Source organism: Alosa sapidissima, chromosome 21 (genome assembly GCF_018492685.1).
Source record: "Alosa sapidissima isolate fAloSap1 chromosome 21, fAloSap1.pri, whole genome shotgun sequence".
Lineage (NCBI taxonomy): Eukaryota > Metazoa > Chordata > Actinopteri > Clupeiformes > Clupeidae > Alosa > Alosa sapidissima.
The window spans coordinates 11,536,073-11,552,893 of record NC_055977.1 but is presented as its reverse complement, the minus strand read 5'-3'; the positions used below and the strand labels follow the sequence as shown (position 1 = coordinate 11,552,893).

The following is a 16,821-nucleotide window of genomic DNA, read 5'->3' as shown; positions in this document are numbered from 1 at the left end:
AATGATGACATGAAGAATAATGTTATTTCACAACACTTTCAGAGCAATTTTAGAAAGATAAAATAATCAATCCATCAAATTGTACACATTCATCAATGAGAGGAGAGACTTTCCTTATCGTTACTAGCCATTGTGGACGCTTTTATCGTTATAGTTACCATGGTGTGAATGGCCCTTAGTGCTATTCATATCAACACATGCATAAATATTTGTGGGTTAGAAGTATTGAAGTGACCACACACCAGTTCACCCACCCCACAAATCAAAGGCTTACTTTATGTAATAATGGGGGGAAATGTTTTCAAGAATTTAGAATGAAAAATGTGTAATTAATGGAGTCTGTTTCATCTTTAATTTTTGTTTTTAAATTTGCAGACCATTGGCCTAATGACAACCCAGATCTGGATTTTTTTTAATTAGTTGATGGCATGTTAGATCTTGTGAATGCAGAGAAGTCCAAGTTCCAAACCATCCTGCATGGGGCTACCTTTTTGAAAGTGCTGACAATTTGTCCTCTGGTGTTTTGTTTTGCATCAACAGCCTAAAGTCATGATTAAAAAAAATTGTCAGTTCATTCCTACAGTAGAAGTGTTAGAATTTGTGAATGTGTGCCCCGGCCATGGTGCAACTGGCTGGGGCACCTGCACTGTACGCCGGCGACCCGGGTTCGATTCACGCCCCGTGGTCCTTTCCGGATCCCACCCTTTTCTCTCCCACTCACTTCCTGTCATTCTCCACTATCCTATATGATTAAAGGCATAAAAGGCCCAAAAAAATATACTAAAAAGAATTTGTGAATGTATTACAATTTGAAAGATTTGTGAGCCAAAGGTTATGAATATGCTGGAAAACTGGAATCACTTTTGCTGGTGCGATCTTCAGAAATAGTTTTAAATCATCTTTCAAATCATTATTAAGGAGATAATAACCATAACCGTACGAGGAATACACATACATTTATATAGGGTTAGAGCTTATGGTCACAATTTATGGGCTGGTTATTTGAGACTTATTTGGGAGGTTGTATAAAAGTTAGATGAGGCTTGTTTGAAATGCGTTATGCTTGTCCAGAATTTGTCACTGTTGGGAAACCTGATAATAATGTTACACCAGGAAAACAAACAAGACAGTGCTCAGTCATCCAACTTTAATAATATATTACATTTATGTTTGTAATACAATAAGAACAGCAGTAATAACATAAATAAACATACAACAGGAAGTACAAAAGACACAAAAAATATTTTACATTACTAAATCCTTATTATATTGTTCCCAAAAATTAGATCCTGCTTGTTAGCTGCCAAGTCCTGCTAAGAGTCGGTACTCAGAGTTCCCCAGCAGGATCACACACGCATGCACGGCACAGATATCCAGCAGTTCACTTGCATGTGCATGTTGGGGACAAAACTGAGATCATGTATGAACATCGGGTGTGAGTACGTTGACATGATCCCCCAGAAGCAGCGGCGGCGGCGTGTGTTTGCGTGTCTGTCGGAGGTTCTCAGTGGGTGCCACGGCGACCTCAAACCTCTCTCGGAGCCCACCACTGCAGCTTGTATCAACCACACGCTTCACATTTAAGTACTGCTCTGTTTTTGATCAGGCAGGAAGAAGGAAAGTCTGTAGGTCCAGCTGAGGGGAGGAGGAGGGGGGGGGGTGTCTGGGTCCTACTTGCGGTGTTTGAGCTCCTTATCGTGGCCCCGGCCCCCCTCGCTCTTGTCCAGGACCTTCAGCGCCTCCTGCAGGTAGCTCTGGAAGGCGGTGAGCGCGGCACAGATCGCGGGGCCCCCGAAGCCGTGGGTGAGCAGGCTGAAGTGGGTCAGGCTGCTCTGGACGCCCGACTCCAGGCACGGCACCGGTCGGCTCGCTCCCAGAGGAGAGCGGTCCTGAGACATCAACTCCACAAACTCCTTACACACCTCCCTGATGAAGAGGAGAGAGAAGATTAGCGATATGTGGGTCAGCAGCAGTGAGTGGTTTCTATGTGTGTGCCACACTGGTGTGTGTGTGGGTTTAAGTAGGTGACTCACTTGGTGGCAATCAGCATGCTTCGTCTTGTGGGCAGCTGTTCGGGGTCACCATGGCGACACAGGTACTCTGCCGTGGCCCTGGCGGGAAACTCAGTCTCACACACGTAACCGAAATCCCGAGCAAGGTGCACCGCCTCACCTGTGGAAACGTAGGACAGCATGAGGATTGTGAGTGTGTGTGAGTAAAGTGTCAGAACTGGTGTCCCTAAGGGTGTGTACGTGTGTGAGTTTAGATTACACATTTTAGAACACTGATCCTGTTGTGGTGGTCTGATTATACATTATTCCATATATTTCCTTTATATTTAGATATAGGTTAGTCATTGAAACTTCTTTTAATCTGTTTGCTCATAATTAGGGATGACATTATGAGAAGCTGTTTAATTTGTTGATGTCTTTCTAAGATATCTGAATAAAAATCACCTCACCACAGGCAAATCACTCTAAGTATGACATAATATTTGATATCAAAATGATTTTGTGTGTGTGCGCATAAGATTTACAAAAGCCAATTACGAAATTCAATCTGTATACTGTTCTATACACTAATGGTCATCTCTATGAATGGTCATGTCTGTATGTGTGTCTGTCTGCTTACCCTCCACCAGTGATGTGAGGAGAGTGACGTTGGCCGCTTTGCGGCGTCCAGCTGGCAGGTTCAAGCCGATCTTCTCCAGGCGCTCCCGAAGGCAGCGGCCGCCATTCTTAGATTTTGCCCTGAGGACCAGAGAGAGTTTGTGTGAGCATTTGTGTGCGTGTGTAATTGCCCACTTCAACTTTCTTTTTGCCAAGACTTCTGTTGCACTGACTCAGAAAGTATGTATGCACATGCACTCAATTAAAAGCAAACTCGTACATCTCAAACTCCCTCTCTTTCATGAAGCTGAATTAAAATTGCTTTTATTTGCAACGAGGAATTTTTACTTAGTGACACTGAAAATGCCCTGTCCAAACACTTTCAAACTCATCCAACTCTTTCTCTCCATGATGCTCTACTACAGCATAGGACTCTGTCTTATGTCTCTTTCTGGGTGTTTGTCAGTGTCAGTGTCATTTATATGCATCGATAGACTCACCTGCGTAAGACTCCACCCAGTAGTGATGCGTTGAGGCATTCAGGTGGGGCCAGGCGTCTCTGCACCTCTCCCACGGTGACCTTGTACTTGGAGGTGGAGCTGAGGAGGGACAGACGGCCGGGCACCGTGCAGAAGACCTCCGCCGGGTTGGACACACCACCCAGAGCCATGCCGTCCTTACTGAAGGTCAGCGCCGACAGGGTGGAGCCATTCAGCTTTGAAGGTATGGGCACTGGAGAGAAAGAGAGAGAGAGAAGGGAGGGGGGGGGGTTGATAAATCATGTTTGTACATGATCTACATATTAAAGTTATACAACCCAGTCTCTGCACACTTTTATGTAAACAAATGTGCACATTCAGCACCCTGGCTCTCCTGGTTTTGTAAAAACAAGTCTAGTGGTGTGCTCTTTAGCACCCTGCACACTCTACAAGGTTAAATAACAGGTTAAGTGTACATTTTATCAATGACCAATGCATAGTATTTTCTATGATAGAATAGTGACTACATGTCACTGAGTTTGAGAGAGAGTGCAAATGCACTGCAGAGCATTCATGTTCTGTTTCCAATTCTATGTTTGCATGTAAACAAATTAAATTGTAATTCTTAAAACACCTACACACTGAGAACATTTCAAATTGAGCAATCATGTGCTATGCACCTGCTTAAGTATGTGTGTGTGTGTGCTTAGAATTGGCTGTGACATCAGAACGTGTCATCAATGAGAGAGATATTTCCCAAGCCAAGCCTTTGATGGCAGATGATTAAGATTTAAGACCTATGATTGCCATTCAAGCCCTAATAATAATCAGTGTTGACATGGAAACGGAGTGGCGTTGACTAGTAATTTGAACTGTGGCATCTTTGTTACATCATCCTTTAAAACGTTAATTTGTTTTCAGGAGAACAGCCGACTAATCGCACACATCCCTTGAGCTTTCGCTGTGTGGGAAGACTATTCAGGAGAATCCAGAGATTTCTCTGTGTGTGTGTCTGTGTGTGCACGTAAGTGTGTGTGTGTGTGTGTGTGTGTGTGTGTGCATGTGTGTGCGTTTGTTCGCATCTGTGTGTTTATGTCTGTGTATATGAAAATAGCCATAGCCACGATCAATCCCTTTTTTCCTCTGGTTGGCTCAGTGTTTACAAAAACCTGTATCTGTAGAACTGGTGCGTAACATACGTATCTGTATGTGTGTGTTTATAACAGTATCTTTGTCAGGCTTACTCTTGGCAGTGGGAGTGTGTGTGTGTGTGTGTGTGTGTGTGTGTGTGTGTGTGTGTGTGTGTGTGTGTGTGTGTGTGTGTGTGTGTGTGTGTGCGCGCGCGCATGCATGCTTGTGTGTGTGTGTACGTGTGTGTGTACGTGTGTGTGTACATGTGTGTGTATGTGTGTGTATGTACGCTGTGTGTCGCTCCGTGGGCGGTGTGCAGCTCTTAGCGACACCCCACTGTGCAAAAGGGATACACACACACACACACACACACACACACACACACACACCGTGGACTCAGCGAGCCCATTCACAGCCCGCTCTCCTCTCCCTCTCCCCCCCCCCCCACAGATCTGGTTATTCTTGTGGGCTTTGGATTGTTCTCCTCTTAAATCCCCGTGGCTGAGAGAAAGCTTCTCTAATTGACGCATTCTGTTCTCCATGCAAAGGTGCCGAACACAGCCAAGGCTTGAGCAGAGCATAAATGTAGTTTATCCACAGTGGAACAAGCATATGCACACAACACGGTGTGTTCCTGAGACACAGAACTTCAGAGTGGTGAGCCCCTGAATCTCAGTTTGGTCCTCTCTAGTTTTCTTATGTTCTATAAAAATCCATTTTCTTGGTATTTCAGCGGAATGATCACTCTGTGAATAACTCATAACTCCCTCCCTCCTACCACTGCCCCCCCACCACCACCACCACCACTCTCATATGACTGTTCATTAAACAGCTTGCCTTAGGGGGAGACTACAGCAGAGTACTGCAAGATTTCTCTACTTCAAATGAAACACCAAAATGGAATTATTTGTACAGTGTGTGTGTGTGTGTGCGTGTGTGTAACTCTGTGTGTGTGTGTGTGTGTGTGTGTGTGTGTGTGTGTGTATATATTTTGGATTTCTGGCTACATTTTGAGTGGCTGGTGTTAATAGCCTCACCTTTCTTAATGACAGAGTGGTCCAAAACCCCGAGTGCTGAAGCCTCCTCCATTGCCTGTGCAGATAAAGAGAGAATGTACTCTATGTAAGTGTATGAGAGAGAGATGGAATGTGTGTTCATTTAACACACGCCTTATCCCTCTTCTGCTCTGTGGCTACAAAAAAAAAAAACACCCTTCAAAAATTCTGTCTGGGGTCTTTACAGTTTGGCTATATGTACATTTAAATATAATTTACACTTTGGTTTTGTACTGGTGGATTTGGGGGAATTTGTTTTCTTCTGTTTCCTTCCCTTTGTTAATGAGAAATTGACAAGAAAAAACAGGAGTAACCATCTTTCATTCTTAATGTCATATACTGTATATGAAATCCTTGAAGAAAATATCTCTGTTTTTCAAATGTATACGCAGAAATGGACTTGCAGAAATACATTCTTAATTAGATACATCCAATAGACTGGTTTTGGTTATATGAAATTAACATTTGAAGCATATGGAGTGTAAAACGTAATGACTACGAGACCTATTCCAATTTGTATTTTTAAAAGTTTATAATATATTAACCTATTATATGTATTATTATTGCCTTCTGGTCTCTCTATATATTCTTTATCTATTTGTTTCAGAGTATAAGTAGCCTGCCGTTTATTTAAAACTGTCTGCATTTGTAATGGAAATGATACAATCATATCCCATATCTACAACGTCTGCATTGATTGCAAAAATATTTCGACTACACATAATATAAACATTTCGACTAAAGCAATTACTCGTTTCACAAATTAGCCCTTGTTATTATTTTCAATAAATAGGAAAGAGTTTGTCCTATTGTCGTAATTTAATGTAAGACTAAATGTTTCAAGAGAGAGAGAGAGAGAGAGTCAACAAGGAAAACGGAATCAGTGCACCAGTTTCAGCAACTCTGACACGGAGTTGTTCAGTTGCTGCACCTGCTCACGCAAGTGTCTGGAGTTTTGGTTACTGTGTCTGCATTTAAAACAGTCAAGAATATTGACCGGTGCAATACATTACAACTCGGACAGATTATTTTATCCTCATGACTACATTTTTCTTCCAAGTTATTTGCAATAGCCTACATTTAAAACAAGACTAGACGCACGGAAAACAATTTAAATGTTATGCCATTTTAGTTCAGAAATTGAATTCGCGTTAGACTGAAATTCTAAAATAACCCCTTTTTACTTTTGGTAGGCCTATCGAATATTTTAGTTGGGCTTAATGCTATGTGAAACATTTTTTCCTGAAACGAAAAAGCCTAGGATGGCTATAGCTACTTGCGAAAATCAAATTTTATGGAACTGGTTGTAAAGCGAATGCTAGTTATAATCATATACACTTAAGTTGTACTAAATTATATATTACATCTGAGAATCATAGTTTGTGTGACGGTAGGGAATCTAACACTCTGATGCGGCAAAGAATTTTGAAATTATGACAGTTTTACAGTCGTTAGTGATAACTTAGGCGCTAACCCAAACCTGTCGAAACTGTGATTTTACAGTGAAATACCTAACCCACTTAGTATGGTGAAATCATTCACATTTTTTAGTCACCACTGTTTCATATAAAATTGTATTTAACCTTCTTTACGCACTCTCTCCAAGCTTACCAGACTCGTGAGTGCACACACCTGCATATCTTCCAGGCTGTGATGTCCCGCGTGCATCCCGAGAGGACTCTCCCCCAATGCAGCCGCGCCCTCCCCCAGCCCGTGCAGTAGCCGTGGGACCCCAGGGTACTCCCGCCGCGGGTCGAGACTTAACGCCCTTTGGGACTGGGACAGCAGTGCGCCCTCCTCTGAGCGTGACCGCTGAGAGTGCCACGCGGCCTGTTGCTGATGGAGTGAGCTGATGGAGTTGTAGGGCTCCGGCAGGTGCGGGTACGCGGAGTCCTGGCTCTGTGAGAAGGACAGCGAGGACTGCGGGTAGGGTGGTGGGAAGTAGGGTGGCTGGAAGTCCGATGCTGGGGTGTGACACAAGGGGGGCGCAGAGGAATAGGCAGCCTGGTTGAGGGAAGACAACTGGGAGAGACGGCCGCTCGGTGAGGAACCGGTCAGTCCGTCAGCGCGCTCCTGTGCGTAACAGAGAATGTTTATCAGAACCACCACATTTATAATGTCTTCTAGCATTTTATAGCCCTACACAGGGCTTGTGAACACAATTGTATTTGGATTGAGAACAAAATATGCAAACATGAAACCTGATGAATAAGTAGAATTTGGTTTTACAGGATACTTGACACTGACATACTTTGAGCGTTGCACTTTAAGACATTAAGCGAGTTAACTGCTGGAACGGACTCAGACATGTAATTGCAAAGAGTAGGCTAAAACTGACAAATAATATCAAGTCTTATCTGAATGTTCTAAAAGTAAAGTATTTAATAACTTGTTTGATGCACGACGCGGGAATGCAGCCCCAAACATTCCGAACACTCCCAATTAAATGCGCATTTACCCTGGAATCCATTCGATTTTCTAAAGCTAGGTCATTGAAATCAATCACACTGCAGAAGTGAAAACACATTAATCGGGCTCGTGAAACATTCCAGTCCAGAGAAATTTAAATATATAAAGGATAGGCCGATAGATCCGAATTAGACACCATATCTGAGACATTCCAAATGTATTTTAACGTCTGCAGGCTCTTGAAAAATCCCTATTTAATGATTATGGTTTAAACAAACTATTGGTTTTATAACGAAGTCTCCATATTTGATTTATTTCCTATGAAGTGTAACTCAGTTTTCTCATCTCATATATTCCAACAATTCGTCAGGCATCTGGAATCAGACACTTAACTGCCTTATTGCTAGTGTCCAAGCTTAACTTAAGTTGAGACCTCGCAAATACGACCTGACAGGAGTGTCACGGGCCAGAATGGATGCGTGGTGCTGAGCTGACTCACCATCGCTGAGTAAGTGTGGACTAACATCTGGAACTCGCAATTCCCAATTCGGATATCCTGTGTGCGTCAAAGTCCTGGAGAGTAGGCTACAGCAATCTAAAACCCACGCTGGCTCATCTGGTTATTGTGTCCATTCGGCTCGAATTCGATCTCCGTTGCGCACTTTGTTGTCTTATTCACGCGCTAGTTCTAAACGTGTGCTGACAAAGGCTGTAGGAATATCATGCGTCCCCGTGTCTCTCCATGCGCGCTACTTATAGTTTTCTGCACGACTCGCTCTGACCGGGGGAGGGGTCTTGAGCTGGCAGTTTAAAGAGATATTCTTTCATTCATTTATTTGATCTTTAATATATCATTTCCATGGTTGGGTAAGCCTACTTATGAGATAAGTAAATATAAGGAAAAATCAACGCACTTATATATGTTCTGAATTGAAGAATTTCCATTGTCATACCGAGTATTAAGACCAACAACACACATATAAACGTTGATATTAATTCCCCAAATTCCAAGAATCTGTTATCTTTGCTGGTCAAAACATTTGACAAAGTAGAGAAACGTGTATTACCTGAATGCCGTAAGTTTCGGTTTTGCTCCGTGATTTCCACAGCATGTTGGCGCAGTTGTGTTTGATTTTCGGCACAGGAGGTTGCGTGTTGTGCGCAGAAGTAACAAGGACTGAGTAGCTAAGTTAGGGAGCCTCACGAGTTTTGTTCACAACTCAGAGACAGGGGCTGGGATGCGCTGTGGGGGTGGGGTGGGGGCAGGTGGAGGAGCAAACAAAACAGTGGAGTGGGGGGTTCTGTGAACAAAAACATGTAAAGGGGAGCAGAATTGTTTAACTTAAAACACAGTGGGGTTGCAGTGCAACAAAACATGGTGGGCTTGCAGCCCAGCTTATTTGTGGCGCATGCACTGCCCTTTAGTAGGTCCTTCTTACACACCCCACTATAGCCATATCAGTAACATCCAGGGTCAAAACACAGGTGTCATAACTTGTCCAAATACTACAGAAAAGCAATACCATACAGAAATGTCATTTACAATTAAACTTCAGGTATATTAAACATTTTAATTTTAATTATGTCATCAAGGCCCTGGCCAGACCACGTCAGTACTAAAAACATTAAATATTTACATTTCATACAGGCAAAGTTTTTGAAAGAGACAGTCAAGGGTCATGATGATCTTTTGTTAGTTGAAGAGAGCACACTCTCTTGAGCCTGGCCGCATCATTAGAGTGCCTTTTATTAAAATGAAGATGCAGCGCCACTTTGTGGTCATTTACTGGTAGTGCACCATCGCTCGTGGGCATCATTTGTGGGTACACAAGAGAAATCAGTAATTGTAAATATGAACACAGAGAGTTAGGTATACGATTACAATACAAACACTATTTATTTTGTTCAGATGAAATACAAAACAATCTATAAAAGAGATTTAGTCAGTCTCTGTAGTAGCAGTTCAATCACTGACTCTGCATTTCAGTATATGTTTAGCCTGGATGAGTTTGTGCTTGTATGTCTGGCTGGTTTGGGTCCTTCGCATCCCTTTTTTCTGTGTACGTGTGTGTGGCAAACATGATGCATGATGCCTCTATTCATGTGAGTGTTCACTGAGATACTGCACGTCTGAGCTGTTTCATGTCCTTCAGACAGCTGGCCTGTCCCCCCCTCAGCTCCTCTCTGATCTCGTCCCTGCAGGCAGGACACATCTGAGCCAGAGCACACAGCGCCTCCTGCAGGGCTTCCAGTGTCGGTGCATCAGTCCGGCTTCCTCTAATGCTGAGTGTGGATAGGATGTTGGCCAGCCAGCTCTGTTCCCTGACCAGTGCCATGAGTCCTGGGCGACCCCTAAAGCAAGCGCCCAGGGCCTGCAGACTGAGGCTCCACAGCTCCCCGACCTCGTCCCATCCCTCTTCCCATGCAGCAGCCACAGAACCAGGTGGAGAACCATGCGCAGAACCCAGAGCACCAAGTAGGAACCGCAGTGCCGCACTGAAGAATCGCCGTTCACCAGGATCAGTCAGGTCTAAAAAGTACATAAAACACAGTGCATATTTTAAACCTAGCACACAACACGTACCTAAACTCAGGAATGTGCAGTGTTTATGATGCATGTATTTTTGTGATTATGCATTTTAAAATACAAAATAGTATTTTGTAATTTGTATTCTATTGGGTTGAGGAAAATGGCTGCGTATTTTGTATCAAAATACTTTATAGGTGTGTATTTTAGTAGTTTAAAACTACTGCCAAATATTTTTAGTAAAACCAATACTTTTGGTGATGTGATGACAACATAAAAATGGAATTCAATGAATGTAGCATCTGACTGCCCAGACCTTGTGATCAGAATATTGAGATTCAGGAAGATGATCTGATACAAGATGAGTAACGTGTAGGTTTCTCTCTCTCTCACACACACACACACACACACACACACTCTCTCTCACACCAACCCACATGGATACTTTACACTTGTTTGCCTGTTTTTGGTAGAACTTTAGAACAAGTTTGACTGTGATGTGTACGTGTTCTCCAAAGCTAAACACAAGGCACCTTTTTGAGCAATGTTGCTAGGCAATCAATGTTCCTGAGTATTGTTGTTCTGGCACGTTCCATTTGATACTGGGCAACGTATTTTTCTTGAGAACTTTAATCAGGCATGTAATAGACCTCTGAAGTTCGCCTACAAAAAAGAACCAAAACGTCCAACGTCCAAAACGTCCATCCGGTTGTTAATTGAAGCTAACTACCTATGGCAAGTTGCATTGCAAGTTAGCTCTGGGGTAGCAAAAATCTAAGTGTGCCGACTTCACGTACCGGAGATCACAGTATCCACTCGAAAGCAGAGGACAAAAGTGTGTTCAGGAAAACATCTGCATTTCAGACTTTTTCATCCCCATGAGAGTTTAACAGGTGCGATAATTCAAAATCCCCATGTTATTTTCCCATAGGAAAAAAAAAAAAATCGCTAGATACCAGATGTCAAAGATGGCTGCTTTTTCGTAGGCGAACTTCAGAGGTCTATTAGGCTTGAATTAATTAGGCATGTAACAGGACCAGTAACATGATCATCCAATCGGAACACATGGAACCAGTTAGGTGGTTGCCCTGCAACACTGCTCAAAAAGTTGACCCATGCATCACCTAAAGAAACACAACGAAAAATTAATATTTATGTCCCTTGGCGTCAATATAACACCATACATACTAAAATGGTACCTAGTTAGTTAAAAACCAACTAAAAGGGTTATGGTCCTACCTGATCATCAGAGTTACACAGTGCAATATCAAGCATTCTGGGTATGCATTGGCAATGTCAGAGACTTAATTCTCCGTATTATATGTTTTAAGGTAATAGTACTGCATTGTGTTGCTTTAAACCCACATTCTGAGAAAAGCTGTTGCTCTCAAACACTGTCCACTTAATCAACAGTCAGTGTACTGATGAAGGGATTAAATAGACAGATATGGAAGGTTTGATGCTACCTTTGTGAGTGATTTCATGCTACTTTTAAAGAGTATTTTTTAGTATTTTGAAAATATAAAAATACAGTATTTTATTTTGGGTAATTGATATTTTATTTTAAAATACCTTTTGATGTATTTTTGCCCAACCCTTGTCTACACCTACACACATCTTGCTGTGTCATACAGTACAAATGCACGCACTGTTGTGTATACTATTCTATACTCTCTCCATATGCACTTTTGTGAGTTATGGGGATATCATTCATCTACAAACATGACACTGACATTGTGTTTGTCATAAAATACAGGTGATATTAGACAACAAATCAGTACCAACAGAGAAAATGTAAATACATTTAGGTAATTAGTCATCTGATAGTTTTAAAAGTATTTTCCATTAAAGGGCTGACTTACCAGAGGGCGTGACTTTTGTTCTACCCAACATGAGCCCAAGTGTACAGAAATTGGCTGCGAGCACGAGGAGGCGTGGCTTATGCAAGAGAAGAGGAAGTGCATCATCTAAAAGCTTCTGTAGCTCTGAGAATGAAGGGTCTTTCCTGAAGATGACAGAACACAAACAACACTCAAACACTGGCCCTTTTTACTGGTAAACAACAACCATCATATCCGCCACGTCAAAAGAAAAGCCAGACACTCCCCGGGAAAATACATGGGCTGTTTTTGATATACAAAATACATGGGCTGTTTCTGATATTTTTAAACCCAGCAAGGCAAACGTCACGTTACAGCTAAATTAATTACAGGTTAGGCTATTAGCTTGTCGAGTTGAGACTGCCTACACTGTATGAACAAATGACCGCTAAAAATAGGCTAACAAATTAGAATTGATGGTATATTCATTTTACAAGTGATTATAAATGAAACCTACATAATGAATAATTTAATTTGGAACAGCTTTTCAAAGGTAGTCTCTGGTGTCTACTGACTACAGTTCACTCCATTTGAAGGTATAAAATAGGCTGAGCTGCTGCAAAGATGTTGATGTTTAAAACCCAGATATTTGGTGGATAGATTAATTTAGGTAGTAAGAATGTATAAATTACTGTAACTGCACCTAAGCAAAATAATAAAGGATTTAGCAAGGGGGTATGCCATTTTAGTTAATCTAATTATCGTCACAACTGTGCAGCAAAAAAGGCTGCATATGGGTAGGTCTGTAGGTCCTGTTAGAGATGGGAACACACTGGCTGAATAGCTAAGCGTTCCTGTACCTGTCCCTTTTACCTGGGTAGTGGGCCATGTAAGGGACATTGTATAGAACGCCGGTCATTATTGGAAAATAAGCCCCGACAGGGCGAACAGGACCCTGACGCGCCTTGCTTCATCCTGAAGGGACTTATTTTCCGATCATGGCCGGTGTTCTATACATTATCGCGCTTATTACACAGCTACTTGACAAAACGAAAAAATAAACTCCACATGATATGACTAATTATTATTAAATATAGTTACCGTTTTATCGGGCATTTGCTGAGAAACAGATAGTTCGCAACACACGCTGAACTTGAATCAAACATTCTTTAGAACACAGCTGATCAACCTTTTTGCTTTCACTTTTGAATGAAGTTCCAATGCAAGAAGTGACCGGACTACTTGCGGAGTGATATGAAAGATGTGAATATCATGCACAAAACCCATTTTCCTTGACAGCGGTCTGTTATACTCAGCAACGGTCTGTTACCAGGAAATAGCAGACCACCAAACCTTGGGAAGGCCCATTCAAGTGAATGGAGCATTCTGCAGCATTACGAAGAGCCGTGTAATAAATACCAGTAATGGAAATGGAACTGATAACTACCTGACTTTGTCCGGCTCTGTGACAGCAATGTTGAGTAGAGCGGAGCAGGCCGTCTCCAGGGCAGGGTCTCGTCTTTGGGCCTTGACTTCCTGCTTCTGCAGCCCCTCCCATCCCCTCTGGAGGAGGCCAATCAGCAGAGAGAGCAAATCCAGAGACAGCAGCACCTGCCGAGGGCCCTCCTCAGCGGTCAGGTGGCACAGTGCAGGAAGCAGATATCTGCAGTGGACGAGGGAAGATTCACTTGCCTATTCCACTTTTAAAATGCAATGCATACATCCTGTGCTACTTAGGTAAAACACAAACACTCAAAACACAGATTTACATAGAACACGTCTGAGCAATAGCTTATCGGCCATTTTTGTGAGAAAAAAAAAAAAAGATGGATGATCTGTACCTGAGAGCATGTTCTCCTGTCCACTTGTTTTTTCGTGACCCTGGGCCCATTGACATATCTGCCATCCAGCTAGACAGGTCCCTCAAATCACCGCCTCCCTGCAGGTGATCTCTGGAGTATCCAATCAGGAAAGGCAGCAGTGAGGTCACTTCCTCTTTCAGACAGGACGTCTCTTCTGCCAGCCAGGCACACAGACAGCGAAAGGTGGCAAAGACGAAGGGGTCACCATGGCGACTCTGCTCGACCTGATGGAAACAAGAACAGCATGGGTTACGTGATTAGGGGGTGTATGCTTGTTAATGTTTCACTAACCTTTGGAGAGGTGGTTTGTTCATTTGTAAAGGTTGGAGAATCTCCAATGAGGAGTTAGTTAAAATATTTTTTGCATTTAGGCCTGTATTACGGTGTTACTTATTGACTAATGTTATTAGTGTCTCATGCAATCCGTTTTGTTATGCTCACCTGTTTTAGGTAGAAGATGACGGCAGAAAAGGCTTCCTCAAGAATGCCCAGTACCTGCCTGCTCTGCTGCAGGCTAAGCCCAGGGAGAGAAGTCTGTGGCTGGACAGAGCTGTCGTCAAGTCCCTGGCTGCAGGCCTGCTCCATTGCCGCCTCCATGATGCGGTAGCACGCAGTGAGCCAGTGCTGGAGGTCCAGGGACATGTCTGTTCCGGGTGGCTCCTCCAGACCCATCCGCACCTCAACACAGGCCCGATTCACCAGCAGACAGCAGAACCGGGGAGGCCCGACGCAGTCCCAGCCACACAGGTCCAGCAGGCAGGCCGAGAGCGCTAGCACCGGACCCAGCTGGCGAGTGCTCAGCTTGGACTGAACCAGTGGCCTCACGGCAGCCCAGAGCTCTACGGCCAGCCTCTTTAGCGCCCCACTCTCCAGCAACCCTTCCTGTGGTGGCAAGAACTGCACCAGCTCTGCACACAGCTCCAGCCGCTGATGCTCTTTGGCCTGGCAAAATTCACGGCTCAACCTTTCCAGCACCGCTCTCAGCTGGGCCGAGTGCCTCTCCCAGGCCTGCAGGCCAAGCTGTGAGAGCAGAAGTCCAAGCAAGGGACGGCCTCTCTGGCCGCTCAGGGTTTGGCTCTGTCCAATGGCTCGGCACAGCGCTGGTATTGCCCCACGGGTCAACAGCCTCTCTGGTCCTCCCGATACCACCAACACTGCCTCTAGAACTTGGTAGCAGTCTGAAGCCAGCGCCTCGTTGAGCACAACCGCTGAGCTAGGGGATGTCTGACCGCCAGATTCTTCTCCAGCAACTTCTGGTGGGGAGGGCTGAGATGATTGCGCACTGTGGTCACCATTGGACTTGCTTGGAGACGCCCCAGTCTCTTTCTGCTGGCTGGTTTGGGGGGTGCGCTGTTTTTGCGGCGTCCAGGCAGGACCATCTGAGAGCAGCCCGAGGAGCATAGGCAAGGTGCTGAGCATCTGTTGGTGCTGTGCCATGTCAGGGTCGGTGCTCAAGGCAGCCAGCAGAGCCGAGCCTAAAGAGAGTAGCTCCTGAGCAGGCAGACCAGAGCTAGTGTCCCCTCTTACGGCCGTCACCAGGAGACGGGCAGGCAGGTTCAGGCCCACTGCCTCAAATACACGTCGCAGTGTCACACGGTCTAATTGACTTGCTGGACACACACGTGTGATCTACGGAGGAAAGACCAGACCAGACCTAATGTTTAACACGCTGCAAACTCTTATCATCCACCAAAATCCATCTCTAACACATCATGCATAATATTTCTCTTACAAACAATTTCAAAAGGTCATGAATGTTATAGTGGTGCTTCATAGTAACAGGATAGTGTATTGAATCAGCTCAAGCATTTTTACCAGGAGAAGGGCAGCTAATGTCTGGCTGTCATTCTTGGCATGGGAAAGCGCATGAAGACATCGTTCCAGCATATCCTTCTGATCTTGAGAGAGACGGTCACCAGACGCCGCCGAGAGTCCCTCCATCTCGTCTGTTCCGGGAACACTAGGGCACCCGGATACATCCATTACCATCATGGACCTATCGCACAAAGAAACATCAACGTAAACTCTCCAAACCTGCAGTAAATAATGCTCAACTTGTCTGGTTCTTTGAATAATTTAGAGAAATTGTTTGTTATTAATTCAACATTGCGTGGACAGTCCAGGACATCTAAACGTCCCAATTAAAACTATTCAAATCTAACAAGCTCGTATCCGTCGGTCACATGGTGTCAAACAGGACCTCGCCAGTTAGAAATCTGGCACAAAAATCAGTTTAAATGAGTTTCACAGTTCTATGATAACACATTTTTTAAGTAAATGCAGAAATCATATGGACATACAAAAACACACGTAGAGGCGATATGAAGCTACTCACGTTTTCAGAGGAGACACAACACAACCACAAACATCAACGTCTATTCAACGCCTGAACGGAAGAATTCACCAAGAGCGGAAATACGTAACCAACATAATATATTAAAATTTAGACATAGTTATAAATTATAAATTGAGCACTGTTGAAATGGCAATAAGAAGCCACACAAACAACTAGGCACAAATACAATGTTTTACAAGTGCGTAGAAAAGACATGCTTAACACGCCATTTTTTTAGTCACGTGAGTGTGAATGACTGAATAAATGTTTTGCAATTGTTCAGTGGCACCATTCTGATCTCTTGTATTTAAAAATAATCTAGATATTCTGTCAGAATAACACAACATTCCACATGAAATGATTAAATGTGATTTACTGAAGGACTTCTTAAAGGTTACACGATGTACCAGCGTCAAATTCGGGGCGGAAGTGCATGAGATTGTCGCGCTCGCTCATTGGTTTGTTCCAGAATGAAGGTGGAAATCTTGCTGTTGCCTGACCCACGTCTCACGGGGCACATCAATACGACTGTACCTCCACCAAAACCGCTTTCGGTCTTAACCAAAACAGACCATGCTACCCTGGGCAGGTAAG

The 16,821-nt window shown here is 43.6% G+C and overlaps 3 protein-coding genes across 8 annotated transcripts in view; 1 reads left to right on the top strand and 2 right to left on the bottom strand.

Moving 5' to 3' along the window:
• Positions 1 to 1,176: 1,176 nt before the first annotated feature.
• On the bottom strand, positions 1,177 to 9,418 carry tfap2e (transcription factor AP-2 epsilon). Of its 4 annotated transcripts, none has more exons than XM_042076039.1 (7): positions 8,751 to 9,418; positions 6,886 to 7,347; positions 5,257 to 5,311; positions 3,110 to 3,341; positions 2,632 to 2,750; positions 2,034 to 2,172; positions 1,177 to 1,926 (listed from the first exon to the last, which is right to left on the bottom strand). In XM_042076039.1, exons 1-7 carry the CDS (start codon positions 8,793 to 8,795, stop codon positions 1,671 to 1,673), a joined length of 1,308 nt encoding a protein of 435 aa, XP_041931973.1. In that variant the 5' UTR covers positions 8,796 to 9,418; the 3' UTR covers positions 1,177 to 1,670. The 4 variants fall into 4 exon arrangements, with proteins under 4 accessions (XP_041931973.1, XP_041931976.1, XP_041931975.1 ...); XM_042076042.1 differs by having other exon boundaries at positions 6,907 to 7,347; XM_042076041.1 differs by lacking the exon at positions 8,751 to 9,418 and adding an exon at positions 8,183 to 8,375.
• Positions 9,419 to 9,556: 138 nt separating this feature from the next.
• On the bottom strand, positions 9,557 to 16,685 carry ncdn (neurochondrin). Its single transcript, XM_042076030.1, has 8 exons — positions 16,604 to 16,685; positions 16,228 to 16,278; positions 15,708 to 15,888; positions 14,334 to 15,521; positions 13,872 to 14,116; positions 13,478 to 13,693; positions 12,073 to 12,215; positions 9,557 to 10,213 (listed from the first exon to the last, which is right to left on the bottom strand). Exons 3-8 carry the CDS (start codon positions 15,882 to 15,884, stop codon positions 9,795 to 9,797), a joined length of 2,388 nt encoding a protein of 795 aa, XP_041931964.1. The 5' UTR covers positions 15,885 to 15,888; positions 16,228 to 16,278; positions 16,604 to 16,685; the 3' UTR covers positions 9,557 to 9,794.
• Positions 16,681 to 16,821, top strand: part of kiaa0319l (KIAA0319-like ortholog) — a 24,925-nt gene continuing 24,784 nt past the window's right edge. For all 3 annotated transcript variants that reach the window (XM_042076025.1, XM_042076024.1, XM_042076026.1), the window contains exon 1: positions 16,681 to 16,816. The gene's annotated coding sequence lies outside the window, so the exon portion shown is untranslated. The remainder of the gene's footprint in view (positions 16,817 to 16,821) is intronic.